The sequence below is a fragment of the Rhyacophila brunnea genome, unplaced genomic scaffold (assembly GCF_057557595.1).
Source record: "Rhyacophila brunnea isolate RB1 unplaced genomic scaffold, BYU_Rbru_1.0 scaffold_3, whole genome shotgun sequence".
Lineage (NCBI taxonomy): Eukaryota > Metazoa > Arthropoda > Insecta > Trichoptera > Rhyacophilidae > Rhyacophila > Rhyacophila brunnea.
The window spans coordinates 46,348,875-46,369,521 of NW_028232965.1; the positions used below are offsets into that span (position 1 = coordinate 46,348,875).

At 35.1% G+C, this 20,647-nt stretch overlaps 1 protein-coding gene across 4 annotated transcripts in view; it reads left to right on the plus strand.

The window, feature by feature from the left end:
* The window catches only part of cno (adherens junction formation factor afadin), a 362,819-nt gene that overhangs the window by 92,907 nt on the left and 249,265 nt on the right, over window positions 1–20,647 (plus strand). For all 4 annotated transcript variants that reach the window (XM_085952800.1, XM_085952802.1, XM_085952801.1 and 1 more), the window contains exon 2: window positions 12,657–12,784. In XM_085952800.1, coding sequence (XP_085808926.1) covers window positions 12,677–12,784 — 108 coding nt within the window. In that variant the 5' untranslated portion in view covers window positions 12,657–12,676. The remainder of the gene's footprint in view (window positions 1–12,656; window positions 12,785–20,647) is intronic.

A 20,647-nucleotide genomic window follows, 5' to 3' on the forward strand; every position in this document is an offset into this window, starting at 1 on the left:
GTGTGTGTTGCAACCTTCAATACACCAATATTAAATTAGCGCCAGTACATAAACCGAGAGCAGTTGTCAATATTTGACGTATGACGTATTCTTGACACGTGCTTAAGTTTATCCCGTATTCTCCCGCACTCAAGATCGGTTGCCTGCTTCTCCACACCCGTTGGATATTTCAATTCCCATTATTTCTGAGTTCCCTGCTGTTTTGTTCACATTTTTCGCGAGATCTCAAATGTATTGTTTTTCGATAAAAGGCATGCATTCATGTGTTCTCTTCGACAAGAATTGATCTACTGACAGAACGGTAACCGGCAGTGTTGCCATCTTTTCAAAGTGAAATTATAGTACAGAGCCTCCAAAATTATAGTATTTGGGGAAAAAGTATAGTACGCGTTGTTATCTGTTGAAAATGTATAGGTTTTTTGTTTCTCTTGAAAAAAATAACGGTGAATTTGAGAAACACCGAGACCCCTTTTTATTTACGTACCTCTTCCGACTAAAAATTCTTACTAAAGAATTCAAGAAATTTCATTTCAAACCAAAGTCAAGGGATTTTTTTTATGTTTTTCGAGCAATTTTTTTTCCAAGTTCTCCAAATCTTCTTATATTGCGAGATTATAGTACTTTGGACCAATTTATCGAACGGAAATATCGAAATTTTAGTATTTTTTACATATTTTTTCCGATATTCAAAATTATAGTATTTTGGGCGTACTATACATGTTTTATATCGTACATAGTACGCGGACCAAAATTATAGTAGAAATACTATAATTATAGTACGGTTGGCAACACAAAACAGAACAGCCAGGGGAAAAATGAAACATTAATTTTTGTGGAATCTATTTAGGTTAGGTTAGGTCATTATTTCGTTGTACCTAGTCACCCAATCATTTTGAACATAATTATTATATTGATTAAGATGAGATGTCCTAAGCTTGCCGGCAACACTATATACTGTACGGCAACACTGTATATACTTTGATTTATTATGGCGTATTGAAAATCTGTGCTCTATGATCTATCAACATAATAGAGATAGGACAATTTCAATATTAAATTTATATTTTTCCTGAAAGGTCATAGTTATATTTATCGTTGTTCTGTTTTGTCACTGTTCTGTTTTGTCATGGAATCGACAGAACAGGGCGTTTCCAGACATCGTCCGATTTGGTCAGACTAACCAAATCGTACCGCCGGGAGGGTCTTTACCGTACAAAATCACAGCATTAAAGTGGGGACACGAGTTTGAAATAATATCTTACATGCTTGGAATTGAACCAATAATACATAATATAATATCTGTGCGGAATTATTTTTGCACCATAGGATTTCGGGTATCTATAGTCTAAGGGTAGCATTCATTTTTCGACCACATACCTATTACATAATATTATTATAGCAATGTACAATGTATATTCATATTGTATTTGCCAAATTAAACATATTCATATGCCATTTGCATTAACATGGATCTGTCTGGGTCTGTGTTTTGACACGTCTTTTTACGATGTGAATGTTTTAATTCGCACCGGAAATCTTAATCTGTATCATTAAACTTATAGATTACCTACTACAATATTGGTAGGCGGTGTAAATTAAACACACGGCTACCATTTTTGGACTAAAAACAATATTACCATTTAGCGCCTTGTGCAAAAGAAATGATTATATTGTCTGGCACAACAATTATCTCGTTTTTTGAATCATCTTGGGCAATCTCTTTTGTCAATCACGGCTAGAACAATAGCCTCTGCAGAATTGCTTGTCATCGCCGACATTACAACATTAACTAACTGAACGTTGTCACGAAACCGTGCTTCTTTGTTTTTAGGACATATTGACTTCCAGCTGCGAGTGTGTTTTTGTGTAAGGTTAGGTCACCTTTGCCAGTTTGATGCCAATTAAAGATTTCTGTTATGTCTAATGATAATTATTGTTCTTTGGCCTAATGTTGGTTTCATACGACATGTATTTTTAACTGTACCTATTATTAAAATTACGTAACTTACCTTTACCCGTTAATTTTCGTCAATCGGTGCTGTATTTAGAATTTAGATAATCATTAAATTATAGAATTTCTTGTTACTTCTTGATGTACACTGTAGTCAGAATCACAGAACTGATAATAATTAATATAATTCCGATAGGCTATATTCAATACGCCACATTTTGACCCAGGGTTTTGAATGTGTGAGTGTCCTGCGAAAATGAAATACGCATTATGCACGTGCAATACTGTGTGTAATAAATACACCAACATTAAATCATCAAAAAATCAACAAGAGCATCAATGCATAAACCGACAGCAGTTGTCAGTATTCGACGCGTGGCGTTTGTCTTGACACGTGTTTAAGTTTATCCCGGATTCTTCCTTACTCGAGATCGGTTACCTGCTACTCCTTACCCGTTAGTTATTTCAGTTACCATTATTTCTGAGTTCCCTGACTAATCTAATTTCACAGTTACACCGTTGTTACAAGTTACAACCCTGACTGTCGGTGTCTGGCACTTTTACCCATCCGATGTACTTCAGCATAAAACGCCTTAGCCTGGTATGAACTTCTGTCCTCCCTCTCCCATAGCCAACGGCACGTAGTATAGCTTGAGTGGTCACCAACCCAACCATTGTCCGCAGTACCTACTGTTAACCTTAATTTTTGAACAGGCACTGATTTCGTCTGTAATGACGTGGTCGAGATTCGCCACATTGTCTACAAATTGCATACCCACTTAAAATGCAACGAGGCTAATCCTATTTTCTGTTGTATTTTTTGCTATTTTTTATATATTAATAGATATGTGTTCAGTATGTTGTTATTTTGTACGTATATTTTGTAATGTATTGCTCAACACTACTTACTTACCAAAACGTTTTTTTTGGGACATCATTACAAGTACCTATAACAAAATTAATTCGTAAATTGCATAATATCACACACCTTGAATGCGGCCCAATTTGTGGGCTGCGTGAGTTCCGTGATTGTAAGCAACATGTTATTTTTATCTTGTCTTAATTTTTCCTATCACAAGAATTTAAGAGGTTTCTCACAATAAGTACGGGTCACTGCCAAGTATAGATAAATCATTATAGGTACATTGGCACCATGGATACGGCAAACGCCACTTGCAGTTATTGTGGGTGGTATTGTTTGCTAGCATTGAAACAGGCATTGTCGCAAGCTAATCCAATACACTCGTGAATCCCCTATAGTGCCTCTGTAGAATGATTTACCTATATACTTATTGTGCATGAATCTCCAGCTAGGTGACAGCTTTTTAGTATTACTCCGATACCGCCCTTGGTATTTATACATACGACCGTTTAGCACGTTCGATTAAAGATGTGTATCTTATTATGTTAGCATTAATTATTGCCGATTCTCCCACATCTACCTCCGCATTGCATTATTATACGGACTTGCGAAAGAACACATGCCATCGTTACGATGACAAGTAATATACAAGTCAGTTAGTAACACGCACAATTAATAACAAATATTAGTATGCAGAATCTATGTAAATACTGAATCGGGGGCGGGTGTATTCTTCTATAAAATATATGCAATTATCATTTGCCTCATTGTTTCTCTGTTCGGAGATGCCGGATGCCTTGATCAAAATAGTCACGTAACGGTGTTGGTTGGTTAAGTTGATCGACCGTTTAATTTCAATATAAAGCTCATTTAGCAGCTCGGCATCAGACGGCTGGACGATGCACTTTAGAGAACCTAGTTGCATTGTTGTGTTATCTGTATGATGTTACATGGTTGATATGCTACTGGGATACACTATAATAATTACATAGCATGATAAAAATAATATTATGATTAGATAACAGAATACGAATCAATAAAGTTCCTCTACACCTGTCTTACATAATGATGTCGCAGGTACTCGATTTGGACAGCGTATTGCATGTATGGATGAAGCGACATGAAAGCAATACTTACTTTCAATACATAATATAACAATATCGTATATATAAGTTATGGGTCTTCTAAGCATGAACAGTAAATTAATTATTTAGGGTATTTATGTCATTGTGATGCTCTAGTCTTTCTCGATATATGAATAAAATATATCTAATGATCGCAAAAGATTTCGCTACACCATAATATGCAATTATTTATTTAAACTTCACTTATAACAATAAGAATAAAGCTATATTTCAATTCATACACGTTTTATAAGTGCTTAATCTCTTAAGAATGGCCTTTGCAGCGAGATAGAAACGTCGAAGAAAGAAGGAGCATGAATGTGTGGTGACAGCTCAAAAATGTATTTCGATTCTTTACATTTACAAGGTAAAAATTCATAGATTTGACGTATTTTTATTAGATAGGTAGTAGGTACATCATGGCCCCCACATCCTGAAGCGGCCCCCCAGGCTAAGATCTTTGGCGGTCCCCCCATCTATCGCTAAGGATAAAGGCAGTGTGACGCTCTACAGTAGCGGTCAAATTAATATAGTTAGTGTTTTTTTGTATATTTTATTACCTACGTCCATTTGAATTATGGAGTTGTCGGTATCGATACACAATTAAAAATTGCATTATTCAACTACACACTTTAAATAAATAACATTATTGAAGGAAAATAGCCCGCAGGCGACTTTTTTTTTTACTATTAGAGCAAATTTGTAATGTGTGTTTATCACAATTATTTGGTCGACTTGCCACGCCGGGCCCTTCCTGAGCCCGGGCCCCCAGGCTAGAGCCCTGTCAGCCCCCCCTTGTGGGGGTCATGAGGGACATACATGTTTAAAATAGTAAGTAGGATAGATTTTCCAAAATTAAAAAAAAAATTTCATGTTTGATTTTTTATTTATATCGAATCGAGCTGTTTCAACCTAATAAACACTATACAGAATGGGAGGAAGGATCCGCCTCACTTTGTAAGTTAAGTACTTTATCAGAAACAAATTGTTTATTTGTTAATGTCTAGTATTGATAATGGTATGTCAACTGAAATGGATGGTTATCGACGAATAAACCAACCTGTAGAATTTAATATTATCATCATTTTGTGGGTAATGTTCACTGTTTCGCAACAACGTCACGTGGTCTATAACATTAGTTCCGTATTTGATTTCACGCCAGAACAGCCAGCGTGTGTAAAAATGCCAACTTGGTTTATTAAAATTTAATTTCCCGCCGAAATTGGGGTGTCCCCCGTTCATTACCGTGACGTTCCCGCCACCATGCCAACATTGAACAAATTTTCGTTGATTTATACGCCACGTCGGGATGCGGCGCTTCTGTTGTTGTCTATTATTTCAATATAATTTAATTAGACACACTAATGGCTTGCCAGTTAGGTTCAAGATGCAAATGCCATTCTTATTCAATAGGTATTAAATAAAGGAAATCACTGAATCAGGTACAGGTAAAGCTGTTCATTGTGATGGACCCCATTGGAGAAAACAGAAAAGAAAACGGTTGGTAACAAAGTTATGTATGAGATTAATGTGAATACAACTTTTAAAATTTAATTTAACACCGACATTTTGTCTGGTTTTGATTAGTCAATTATATGTGTAGATGTTTAATTATTCACTGAAATTGAAAGACGATGATACATCCTGATTTGATTTTTAGCGTCAACTACTTACCCGTGTATTATAATATGTTGGTTCGCGTTTGCTTGTGGGGAATCAAATGGGTCCACATAATGATACTTATAATATAATTCTCCACCCGCATAAAACTATCAATGCTAAACTAGGCATGCTATGCAGCAGTGGCGAAGGGTGACTTTTGGAAAGAGGTAGGCTGTGGAGATCTGATAAAAAGAGCACACTTGTCAGGTATAGTACGATATTTAGGTACTACTAATGAATAGGTACACACTAGTAAATGACAACGACACACTAATTCAATGAAACTTCAAAAACTCATTGACGACATAAAAATGAGCGATGTGTTTAATTACGTATTTTTCAAAACATGTAGGTATACCCATCAAAAATCATTAGATAAAATTTATTTTTATTTATAAAAACAATCTATACTTACTTATTTATTAATATTCGATTAAACGCCGTTGAAATTATTTTATTTAATTACTTACCTATCTAATTATTAATGATTTTGGACAAAGTGCGCAATCGTGACAACATTATTATGCGCGAATGTTTTAGGCTCTGCGATAGGAGCTTACCTTATTTCGTACAAATCAGCAGACTTGCTGCGGTTACGAGACGTAAAATCCATACGAAAAAAAATCAGAATTATTTCACACATAATCGGAGATTTATTGACGTCGCGGCGTTTATTATTTATTTACGGCGCGCTGTGGCATATTTTTTAATACCTTTGCACTTGTTTTGTAAACTGTATAATACTGTAATACATTCCTACATATACGACATCTCTCGTTGGCATAATAAATTATTTTTATATAACATAAAAAAATGAAGTGATTAAGTATACCTATAAATATGTCAATATGCAATTAAAACATATTTTTCTTAAGAAGGTAGGCTTTAAATAATCGCCTAGTATGGAGTCTTCGCCACTGCTATGCAGGGGTGGCGAAGGTACCTCGATATTAACAATCCGGGCCGCCATATCGAAAGAGAAAGTATCGGTACTTCAAGGTATCGATATTTTTTTGACGACCATGTCAACACTATCATCATTTAGGAGTTTTAGGACTGGGTCTAAAAAGAGACCAACACAAACATAACCCATCTAAACCAACCTGGTACGCACCACACCCGGTCTTCTTAATCGGGGGCATCACGAGGCCCTACGTTTGATTGTAGTATCATCAGTTTATGCATGGGAATGTCTCTGGAGCAGTTATCTAATACTGGACAATACATGACTCTTAAGTTAAGAGTACCTACCCATGCGAGTGAGGATCACGGTGAAAAGACAACGATTGATAATTAAATATAAATCAAAAAGTAATGTAAAACTGCCAAACGATTTAAGTGAAGATATAGACAGCCTGATGGGCCCAACAGCTGGTTGAACTGACTTCAAGAGCTCTTCCCTTTCGGTAGGTAAATATTATTCGGGAAAGCCGCGGGTGTGCCGGGAGGACAATATTGGGAAAGATTTGCGTAAAATGAAAAACTGGAGAAGGTGCGCAGAATTCACCTGTAAGAAAGCAGTAGAGAAGATCGTATTGAGCCGTACCGCCACATAATTTATTAGTATACCTTCCGAAAGTCAGTATTTATTAAAATGTATATATGTATAATATACCTACGCGGATTATGACGAATATAAGAAAACATTGAACATTAAAACAATAAAATCTGGCCGATTGAAATATAAACACTGACAATGACAACTCTGACAGCAAAGGCTTACTTGGCACCCTACAGCTAATGAAGCTTCTTCGTTAAAACGGTATCCCTTTTTATTTATACATTAGACTATTACTTGTATTACATTGCACTTGTTGCAGCGGGGTGCAAGCGACTGCACCTGTATGGGTGAGTGCGACACGTGAGTGTGTACGTTCATGTGTGCTCATAGGAATGATATCGGAAGCGGCAAACATTCACTTCCCTAGCGTCGCGGGTTCGGTTCCCACGCAACGAACTGTGACGCGTTGCCGCCCGCTTGTTCATGACGCTCGGGTGCAAGTTATTCCACCATTTTTTATGCGTGCGATGAAATGCAGAAAATACGCGTTTTAATCAGAATAATTCAAGGCGAGAATTCTTTAGTTATAGAAACAGCGCATGGACCTCTTCCTTTGGTTGTGTTGATGCATTTCATATTTCCTGACATTTAACTTCATAGGGCATAAGTAACTTTTAATCAGAATCGAATTGGCAAGAAGAAAGTTTGAAACAGACACATCAATCAGGACTGTTTACATGATGAATGATGTATGTCGTGCAGCTAAATTTATTGTAAGTGGATGGAATAAAATACTTTAGAAAATATCATTTTTTTAGGGCTTAGGGATTTGGTGGCCCGAAGCATTGACTGATATTGTAGTCCCCACAAAAAAACTAACATCGTCTCTAGTAATGATATATGGAATTACATCCTGTCACTAAGAAATAATTATTATTAAAAATAACAGTGATTACACGTAATACTATTAGTGTTTTTTTTTTTTTTTTTTACAAGTTCGTATCTGCTTGAGCTCTTGCGGGACAGGACCATTTAAATGTTAGTTGCAGGGATTAATAATCTATACTTACTCAATTTTATTTAACATTTGATATAATTTAAAATTTGCATGACTGGTTTGAACTGTTTCGAGGCCCCTTTTTAAAATTTCTCAGGAATTGATTGCGTCATCTGCGTCAAAGAAAATTGCTGCTGCGTATATTAATGGTCGTTTAGTATCAAATCTTCGCTACAAATGTGAGGCTATTCGAATCGGAATAAATTATACGTGTGCCATTGTACAGCTTTGAGAAATTCATTTTCCCAATAGGCAGTGGCCAGCTACTTTACTAAACATAAATGTACGTACAGGTAAGGGGAGTTGGTTACTTTCTGTGTGTGGCTGTAAGAAACTGTGGAGCACAAACTTAAACACGTGTTTAAAGATTATGTTATTTTCAATAGTTACGTATGTATTACATCATCAATAAAAGAAAATAATAATATTCATTAAAGTTGGTCATGTGAACGAAACGCGCATTAAATATTGGTAATATTTTAGGTCACTCGGCGGGATTGTATTTCTTGCCTTTTTTGACCGACAGTCATAAACCAAAGCTCGTGTCAAAGTCTTGCTCTACGGCGACTGGCTTTTAGTATATTGGTGTTAATATTGACATAATATTTATTGTGTACCAACACCAACTTTAAACAATGCACCCCTCAAACACGCCATATGGGCTTCGGTCAATTAAAGTGTATTTTTGGTAAAAAGGTTCATGACCTCTCTCTTGCATCATACTCAAATAATGCCGTTTTAATTGATCAACGACTTATTCGTCCACTTACTTCCCGTGAAATAATATCTCTACATTGTGCGAATTTTAAATATTTATAATCTGGTCATTTTTTTCAACAACCGGTTCGCAGTTCTTGCTGTCATTTCTATTTTAGCTACCTACGTCATACAATGATTTTGACCGTTGAACCCGTTACTACATTCAAAACAACGGAATACATATTTTAATTATTAACAATTTCGTTTATTCAACGAATAATTCACAAGATTTTAAGAATGTACCATTCTAATTATTCTTCTTCTTATTGTGCCATCCCCTAGCGGAGGTCGGCCACCATCAAGGCGATCTTATCTTTGTCGTCGGCTACCCGGATCAGTTCAGTGGTGCTGCACTCGTACCAATCACGGAGGTTTTTAAGCCACGAAATGCGGCGCCGTCCTCTGCTATACGCTTCCCATTGATCTTTCCTTGAATGACAAGTTGGGGAATGCTGTATTTTTGTCCTCTCATAATGTACTGTAGTTTCCTGGTTTTGATACTACGTAAAACTTCTCGGTCCTTCCCCATTCGATTGAGAACTTTTCATCACCCGGTCAGTCCAATGAATTTTGAGGATGCGTCTATACAGCCACATCTCGAAAGCTTTAAGTCTCCGTGACATCTCTTGGTTTAGCGTCCATACTTCCATTATTGAACATACATAATTATCTAATTATTGAACATACATAATTGCGCCTTGTCGATACCCAAGGTACGCAGGTTCGATTCCTGCCGGGTGTCTTCAAAAAGGTTTTTTCTATTGGTTATAATATAATATATATTCTCAGAAGTGTTTTCAAAATTATGTATGTTCAACGGAATATTGTTAAATTTTCCTACTGTCTCTTGATAATATCAAACTGCAAAATGCGCCTGGCTTTATTTTAACATCACTGGTTCTTGAGCATATAACAGTGCCAAAGACTGGATACTAAGCGAATATTTAACGTTTATTGTAACACTTAATAATAATTTACAGATGAACTTTGTGGACATAAAGCGACCTAGTCCAGAGTCTGGACTAATACCTATGTAGGTATACTATACTATACTTACACTATACAAACACTAATATAGTAATGCTACCTGTGTAAACTTCTACGACTAAACAAATACACATATTGTATAATCATTTGTTGAAGCTTAACGCATGTCCATATTCAGTCACGAAGGGTGGAGGTAGGTTGTGGAGATCCGACAAATGTGACTGACAAAGTAATGTAGTGTGCTCTATTTATGTTGAATCTCCACAGCCTACCTGCACCCGTCGCCAAGTAGTTTGGGCAGACTACATCGTACGAATTTGAGTGCTTTCATCAAAACAACATTCCATAAGACCACGCGTCGCAACATCCGATGAAATAGTAGCAATTTCCCAATACGTGCACACTTGCTTATTATTGTCAATACATTTGAAGTGTTTCCATCCACGGATACAAAAACACTTTCTGTAAATTTAAATCAGTTTTTTATATCATAATGTTTATTTGTTTACATTGCCTTCCGGGTTCCCTAGTGTTTTCGTTTCGATCCGTCTGTGGGAGATCACTGTTAGTTTTGATAATTTATAATAGATAACAGCCATATAACAGATGGACATGCCTGCTATAATATACTACAGGTACGTTATAGTCGACCGCTTTGAAGATGTGTTTATAGCCCGAAACAGCTGTCAACGTATAAATTAATTCATTAAAGCAAAATTAACAAAAATAATTTTGTTTCAAACCATCATAATGGAGTTCTACCACGTAAACGCCAGGTCAATTAATATATTATATTATATTATATTTATCACTGTGTACGCGTGTATTATTAGCATTTTTATCGTTATTTATAACCGTTTACCTTCAACCAACAGGCAGTCTTCGTCATAGTGTTTTATGTAGAAATTACTGCAGACTCATAAAAGTGATTTGGCTCCATAATAAAATAATATGGAGTTATTGACTTTTTAATGCATTCATTCATAAATCTTCCTTGGTGGGCTTGTATGTATTATAAGCAGTCTAGTTGTCTAGTTCATAAACTAGTAAAATAAATAATTGTTGGCAAAAACCATAAACAATTTTATTGGCAGACAGCCAACACTTTTTCCACGGAATGTAAACAAAATGACGTCAGTGACTACCTCCAGTTTGTATTGGAATTCTCCACGATTTTTATACACTCATCATCAATATTTAAAAATAGAATTTGCTCTCGCGCGCATGCTCCATACAAGACGTGACGTCATTTGACAGGTGTTCGAATTTGCGATTTGAGGTTATGTTTCGCGGCTGTCAAACTCTGTGCCTTCTATTTTTTTTGTCATCGTAAACAAATCGAATTAGTATTACAGTGGTAAATAATTGATTATTTAGTTTAGGTAACAATGTCGAATTCGAGTGCCTTATATTCCAGTAGTTGTAGTGATAGTGATTGTTGCTGTTGTATGCAGAGATTACATTCAGGTATTTTTATTCAAACATAAACAAGGCATGTCCAGTTTATTGATATCAACAATGCAACATCGATTATTTAATTAATCGGAATTACGTCATTTTTACATTATTGAGTGTCATAGATAAATAGATGAGCAAAATACTTATGTTTATGTTGTTATGAAACAAATTGATCTAATAATTATTGTTAATTGAATAATCGTCATAATGCCGATATTATTTTTTGAAGGTATTGCCATATCCAATAAATCTGATTTTTTTAGTAACTTTTTACTTAATGAACATTATTTATAAAATAATTATAATGTCTGGCGCACATACAGAAAATAGTTTGGGGGGTCCAGCTGTTGAAAAAGAATCCATAATATTTATTATTATTTTTTAATGCAGTGAGATAATCTAGGATGTGCCACTGATTTCTACATTTACTCTGTCTACCAGATACATTCCCCATAACCAGACACTCCTTACTTTAAGTCTAGCGATGAACACCTGGCCTGCAGATATATCGATTATGAGTAGACGTATTTCCCTTTTTATGGTGATACATCAGTGAAACGGTAAATAATTTTTAACTATTATAGGCGCGACGAAATTTTGGACTCGCTCGCATTCAGTGAGAGAACGTCGAGTTGGAAACACGTCTCTTTGTTTCGTGATGGCGACGGGCCAATTAATTCTTAAATTGTGTAAAGGTGACTAAAAACTTTACCCATTTACTTTAAAAAGAAAACATGTCAATGAATATATTATTATTGTTACTAATAGAACAATAAACAGAACGTAAAATGGACGTATGTTGGATTTATATGACAAATTATATTTCGTTTGACAGGCGTCATTTGCACCCGCGACCCGCAATCCGCGCATCGCCTAGCCACGATCTTTTTAGACCGTGCCTCAACTGATGTACAGCCTTAATGAGAGTGGTGATATTCGAAATTATCAGTAGGAATATTTTATACACCTTTCATATTGAAATCTTGAATAATGTACATTTGGGTTTGGAGGTCGAGGTGGATTAGGATTTTCAATAACCGGTGACCTGGCATTATTTCATTTAACACTTCACTGTTTCTTTCATTACAGATTACAGCGTTTCTTCAATCATTGAAATAAAGAATGAAACATTTTTTCTATTTTTAGTGAGATAAAAACAACCGCAGTTTTACTTAGTTTAAAAGTGTAACTTTTTTTCTACAGTTACCAAATTCAAAAACGTATTACAAATTGCCCATAATATGCTTCTATTTTGGTGTAACGTATAATTAACCGGTTTGTACCTTCTATTCCAGATGAGTTTGTTGTGGTCACAATGAACGGACCAGACAAGAGGATGCTGGAGCGAGAAGCTCTGCGGAACGTGATCCAGCAATGGAATGTCAATCGATTGGATCTGTTCGAGCTCAGCGAACCTAATGAGGTATATCGATCTTTATTATTATTGTAACCAAATTAATGAATGATTTGTTTCAGCAAAGTGCAATTGTTAATTATTTTATATATTAATTTAATATATCGTCACCGTTTTAGCAAAACCATCTATGTGCACTTTCTCAAATTGTGCAGGAGAAGGATAAAACTGAATAAAAAATTAATGTTACATTTAAACATTAAAATTATGAAGAATGCTTTATTATAATCAGAAAATGGTCTAAGATTATTATTTTGTTTACAAAAATCTTTTATTTTTAATACAAAAATAATAAAAATACAGTTTGTGATGTCACATAAGTTGTTTTGACCGTTTTGTAAATACACATAGTTTAATTTATTCATCAAAATGTGAATAATAATAAATTCATGAAAAACTGTTACATAAATAATAGTTGAAATATACATAGTGCGTTAGTGATAAATTGCAATATCATTTTATTAATTATTAATGCAATAGTGAGATGATATTATATTTATAAGTTCGTTTACTTTCTATTAGCAGGTTTAAATGTTAGGTTATCGTAGAAATAGTGGTGATCTTTCTCTATTACACTTTTTAATTCCTGAAGATGTATGTATTTCGACTGCGATATTGGCAATGATTCATTATATATATTACAAAGGCAGTCAAACGGTTGCACTGATAAAGTTGAGTTTGTAAAAGATTGTTCCATCTGGTAGATACTGTAACATTTTAATATCATATACAACAGGATCTCCGATTCGTTTTCCTGGTCTGATTGAACTTAATCCAGATTTAATCTTATCCATAATTCTTAAAAATTTAAAATCAATGACATTAATTTTATAAGGTTGTTTTGGTCTTGCTAGCCGCATACGTGCTATATAATCAGATGGTGAATATATTGGAGGCTTAAAATACTTTTCTTAGGTGGCATGTGCACTATCGGCCTCTATCATGGTGTGGCCTTTTTCCAGAAAAAGCTGTTGAATCTCGATGTTTTTTCTCTCTAAAGATATAACTTAGAGCAGTAGCGAATAATTTATTTCGGTTTTGATATCCACACCCATCCGATATTAGAATTATTTCATTGTATTGTCCTGCTTTCGATGAGATGAGACAAATTCATTAGAAGATACATTATGAAGAATGTATATGGTGAAATTGTGTAGTTGCAGCTTTTGTTTATAATACATTTGTGCCTGTGTTTTGGACATAGCAGCACACTTTGGAGATCCATTGTGATTACTAACCGTCCAGTAATACTTCTGGTACTCTCCTTCATTTAATTTTTGGTCTTCTAGCATCTTTTTTTTTTAATAATGTGGCTATTGTATTTCATTTCTGAAACATTCTTCATTTTATAACTACAGCAGATGGCAGTGATGGCACACTGATCTTTACGTGGTTGGTGGATACTGATTTGTTGGTGGTAAATATACTGGAGTATATTCTGCTGCTTTATGACCATTTTTCAGAGACCATTTTTTATATTCATCATGCATTATTTGATGGAATTAGTAACCATAATGTAACATTTTTCCACAAATCTCTGCGTTTTGATTTTTGGTTGCACTACCAATTATTTATCTTCAGTCAGATTCGTATTACCTGTCATTGTTGCTTTCAATTGGCCACTGTCATCGAGACGTTTGTAGTTGTTTATGCAACTTTTAAATTAATTCTCGCCTATACCCTATTGACCATGTTGGCATCTTCCAGAAATTATTGAATATTTCCTGTCTCTCTTTTTGAGAAAGCATCTTTCAAACCGTCGTGCAAGACCATAATGCATAGCATATAACATAGAAACAAACTATGTGTAGCCAAACTGTAAAAAAACATTACACTCTCGATATCAAAATACTATCTATATGTTACTATAATATACACATAGCTGTTTTTGTGAACCGTGGTTTTTGAACCTTACACATAGCTGTTTTTTATTTTTTGAAATAACTTCGGAGCGAGTTTACCAACACATAGATCATTTTACTGGCCTATAGAGAAAAAAATAAGGAATGACTTGGTATTTAAAAGTCATTTTTGATAAAAGTGACACATAGATGGTTTTGCTAAAACGGTGACGATATTCCAGGTAAGTGACCCTTAGATTCCATTCAAATGAATTTCGAAATCTATATCAGCCGATTAATTAAAATAAAACAACATTATTTGGTAGTTATTCCACATAGTTTATTTATTAGTACTTATTACATGCTTCAATGAGTTATTGTCAACTGAGTGTTGTCATTGAACATTGTCCCGTTGAAGCAGATGAAACCAGTCCTGATAATAATTAAACTATATAGAATAAGTACTAAATATTTTCTTTTAATTAATGCAATGTATTTCCAATAATTGTTAACGGGTGCTACTTTGATCTACAAAATCAGCTAAAAACCTTTCCTGTCGTGCAAAAATTCTAATTTATAAAGGAGTGAGAGTAGGATATTTGGGCCCATACTAGAAGGAGAAGAGTGGCATATAGGTACTACATAATCTGAAGCCCACAACTCCTTCCAAAAAGAATGTATCTCTGCATATATTAAACTTGGTAGATTCCGATGGACAGTGCCCAACCGTCAAGGGAAATCCCGGATACTAGGCTGTACGGTTGGAAGTTTACAAGACTCCGGACGGTGTCAACAGAGATGTAGAGCGGCCGGTGCAGACATCTGGATAATACTGCCCCAGAAAAAGTTTTTGGAGGAGGTTAAGACTCACCCTGGGTTGTTAGGCTACTTGTGGTGATGTTGACGATGACAATGTCTTTCTACCAAGAATTGTCAGTTATTACCATTAACGAAACTATAACAACCTCCCAACACGCTTTTAGTAGGAACTGGCAACCGTCATGTAGCTTCTTATAGATAATATGCAGTTAGCGCCGACTTATTTGTCGGTCAAAATATGAATACGTGTATTAATTAAGGCGCTAAGTACCAAAAAAATAAAAACTGACATTTTTATAGAAAAATGTTCTACATACCAACGCCAATAACTTCAACTACAGTCTAAGTGCCTCAAGCAAGTCAAAAAAATACAGCAAAATAATTAAACCTGTCGACGTCGTAAGTCCGTTGGCGTGTTTTATTTATAATGGTGTAAGTAGCACTGCAGTGGTCAACGGCATTCAATATAAAATAGCTGACGATGGTGTGTTGACACTTGCGAGTTCTTAATACCTAAAATTATAGAAGCTGCCGTGATTGCTTCACACTGTAAAACTACATTTTTCAAAAGGTCTGCTTCATGAAATTTTACTGCAATGACTCGGTATTTTGTAACTACAGGCAATACTACTTTTTGGTACTTAGAGCCTTATTTAATACACGTATTCATATGTAGAGTGAGGTACAAATGCACACCATTTGTTCATGTCTTATGTAATTATTGATTTTTATGAATGCAATTACTCTATACTTGCTGTGGTTGCGGTGAAGTCGTGGCATAGAATCCTCTGACAAAGTGCGTCCATAGGTTTGAGACATGTGTTTGGTAAATTCATATTCATACATTTTTTAATTTGTGTATTTGATCGAGAGCAGGAGCCCAATGTATTGAGCAAATTGCTAAACACCATTTTCGCTATGTGGAGGCCAATATATACCCCGTTTAGGAGCGAGAATATAGTAATTTATTGTTTTTGTACTATTTATAATTATCGGATAAACATGTAAAATTTATTTGGTTACCTCTGTCAAATGAATCTTGTAGGTAGTGAATGTTTCCATTATAATGAAAAGTCTTCGTGTGTTTTTACTAAATTAATATTTCAAATAATCATCTCTAAAATGAAACGATCATAGCCAATAATAATTAATCTGCTATCAAGTTTGCTCTATTTTCCATCATTCCTTTGATAAACATGAATCTAAATAAAAATCATTCGTTCTAGTTAGCAAGATTGAATTATAATGGCGTCTGCTCACCGTTAATGTGATCTTAATATAAACATCACTAATAACAGGTTCTTTTATGGCACAGGCGCACATATAAAACATGATATTGTGTGTCTTCAGTGACAATTGTGAACATGACCTGTGAGCATGCAAAGACATTACGCCCCGTTGAACACAGAGTTTATAGAGCTTATCCTCTGTGTACGCACGTATTATTTGTTGTGTCTGTTCTGAAAACATTACAATATAGCCTATTACATTAATATTAGTCTATTCTGCCAAAGTTGACCCTGCTTCACTGTATGGAGATAGCTTTGTCCACCTGATTTTAATGGTGGTTCATAAAACACATGAAGTCCATAAATCATTGGAACGATTATGGATTGTTCACACTTATACGAATGATTATTAACTGCAGTTCACGAATTCTGGTATATTGGGTTATAAAAAAAATAAAACATTTTGGATATACCTAATGGGTATATTATCTTAACATAATGCTACTACTGTCCGACAACAAGATATCGGTGATAACAGGAAGTTGCTGTAGTCGCATATAGAAGCGTTCTCAGTGACGTACCTGTCATGGCGGCAACGCGTACTAGAGGTGTGTTTAAATAATGTATCGTCTCTCCCTTTAGATGTGACTCTTTTTCTTCTTCGCAATGATCCAAAAGTTTACTAATAATATTTCTAACAGTACTCCTGATCATTTTAAACATATTTTTACTATAAAAAAAGCTTCAAATTATGTAAATCGATAAATCCGTACACCACGGGAGCGTAAAATGAAATGACTGGAGGGCATTGTTAGTTTGTTAGTTCACAGTTTTCACACGTGGACGAGAAGTTCTTGTTCAACAATATAATTACCACCCACTCTGGAGAAGGAGTCTGAATGCCAGCATATAAATCTGCGGACCATGGGCTGGAATCAAATTCAAATTCGCCTGTTGTTTTAAATTTCCATTATGCTGCAGAGTATTGATCCAATGAGTCGAACAAATGGCTAACATCTATTCTTTATAAGTCAGTTAAAGTAACCTGCACTGTATGTAGATTCATATCGAGGGATATGGACCAGAATGACACAAAAAATTGCTCATTTTACAGGGTAGGTGTCTCGTGTCTACTGTTTTTTCTTAGATCATGATTCAAATTTAATGCGGCAGTCTGTGCTGTTTTTGTATCTTTTTGATGATACATTGTTTTGAAAATGGTAATTTACCTTTTTTTGCCAATAAGTGCTTTTATAATAAGAATCCGCTTAGTATTCTTTATTGCGATAGAATACAGCTGCCAGACAGACTGCAGACAGTAGTCATTTGCAATAATCTATTTCAATATTCTAGTTTAACGCATAATGAGAGTCATTTTAATCAGATTTTTCCGTTGCAAATTCATTATTTTGGTGTCTGTCATGATCCATTTCATAGGATTTGTCTTGCTTAAGTAACCTTTACAAATAATAAATTGTCCTTCAACACTTGTCAATGACTTTTTATTGTCATTTTAATCAGATAAAGTTAACTAAGCTCGTCAATTTGCATCAGTTAGAAGTCAGATCAATAGAATAGGCCGAGTGAATAAAAATAAAGAGTTTACTTTTACTGTCACCAATAGTGTGTAAATTAAACTATCGTGATAATATCTCTTTACACTCAAAAGTGATGACAATCTCGCCAATCTTATTCTTCAATTGTAAGCGAGACAGCGAGTAGTTCGTATTTTTCCGGCAGGTTTGCCACTATCGCGTGAAAATTCAGAAGCCGCTAAACTTTTTTGATCTATGCATGCAGTCTTGCAACGTGCACGATAATATGTGTTTACGATTGCATTTTGTCATTATGGTCGCAACAATACGTACTGCTACCAGTAAATCCATGCACGTGTAAACGGATTATAATTCTAATTAAATGAATTAAGAGACTAAGTGGACTGTATTGGCACGAAGGTTGGGGGACAGAGGGGTTAAACTGCGTGAAAATAAGAGGCGGGTGAGTTGTTGTAATGGATGATTAGCACGCACCAACTTTGAAGATGAACAGTTAAACGGCGATCAGATAACAAGGATGTGCACTTCAACTTATGTTGTTATTCAAATTAGACTCCTAGCACGTGTATTAGATGTGTTTTATTAACGTCGAACCTTATCTGAGTTTAGTAATTCAACGTTAACATTTTGTTTTACATCGATTTGAACTTCATTTAATTAACGTTGGTGTGTAACAAGTTGTTGTATATGGTTAGGAGGTTAATTCGAATAAAATTAGCTAAACAAGTGCTTTCATATTATATAACGTAACATACCGACACCCACAGACATGGATCATGCTCGAATGATCGTCTGATACTAACTTGAACTGTATGTGAGTATATATCGTCTCACAACTAAAAGTCTTAAGGGTTGAAGATACCCAACTGCCTAAGAAGTTTCTTTTCATTTGTCCGGGTGATAATAGGAGGCAGTGGCGGCTCTAGCATATTTTAGTAAGTGGGGTCACATGGCGTGAAATATCATATGAAATACATATTATATGTATACCTAATTAATGTCAATCAAAACGTATATTCTATTTTTATTAATATTTTGAATTCTAACATTAATTGTGTGTACTTAAGTGATTTATTTTGTATAGTAGCTGTTGCTTCAGATTCTATAAATAATTCAAAGAAAACATACCTTTTGTAGCTATTACTTCATCTTCATATGCCTCCTGTGTCCGAAAGAGTCTTATAATTAAATTCTACTCTTCTATTTTTTAGTTTGGCGAACCGGTCAATCACTTTGTTGTTGAAATCAGGAACGGACTTGATGAATTCGTCTTCTATTGATAACATGGAAAGCGCATTCAGCCGTTCCTCACCGATTGTATTTCTTGAAGATGTTTTTATACGTTTCAGCGTCGAAAAACACCTTTCTGATTCTGAAGTCGTCATTGGGATCGTGATAATAATTTCTAAAAGTTTGGTGACTTCAGTAAATATCTCTTTTACATTATTCTCGTCCAATGACGCTAAGAGAAAAGCGGCGGATTTTACATCACTAGTGAGTTCGTCATGTCCATACAGAATTTGTAATTCTGTTCTTAATTTATTTTTAAGTAGAAATGGATAATATTTAACCGCTATATCAAAATCTTTATCGGGAAATTTTTTTGAAAAATCTTTGAAAAATCTCACATCCACCAATCTTGCAGCGGTAAGATGGTCAGTATTCGAAAATCTATCGCTGACATGCACAACAATGACATCGCATGCTTCTTTCATCACGCGCTTCAAATCACTAGCGGAAAAATTTCTTTTACATGTTAAATCAGCGTAGAGGTCTCCCAATTCATCCGTTTTCTCTCTTATTTTTAATATGGCTGCTTTAAAGTGTGTTATAGCTAAGTTTGCTGAAATATTATCTATGGAAACTTTTTGAAGTTTTTGAAATAAAATGTCAACTTCCGGCATAACTTGCGCGAAAAATGAAAGAAGACAGCAGAATAACCTATCGTATAAAAGATTAAAGAGTCCACATGCTTCACTTAAAGTTACTGCATCCCACCCTGGATCTTCTTGAAATTTCAAAAAACACTCCCGCATCTCATTCAAATTTTCATAAACAGTGTTTATCATACGCCCAGAAAAATTCCACCTTGTTGCGCTAGGTCTTGGCATCCTCTGGTTCACAACATTGTCTAATAAACAGGTGCGTTTCGTGGACACTGAGAAAAATGATGAGAAGCCAGAAATATTACCGAAGAATATTTTTAGTTCCTTGTGTGTTTTCGAACACAGTTGCTGCATTACAAGGTTCAATTGATGAGCGTAGCAATGCACAAAATGTGCGTATGGGAAATCAACCTTAATCTGTGCCTGTACACCATTTAAATTTCCTTTCATTACTGCCGCCCCGTCATAAGTTTGAGCTATCAATTTCTCGCGATTGATTCCACATTCACTCAGTACTGACTTTATTTCTGCTGTCAGGCCA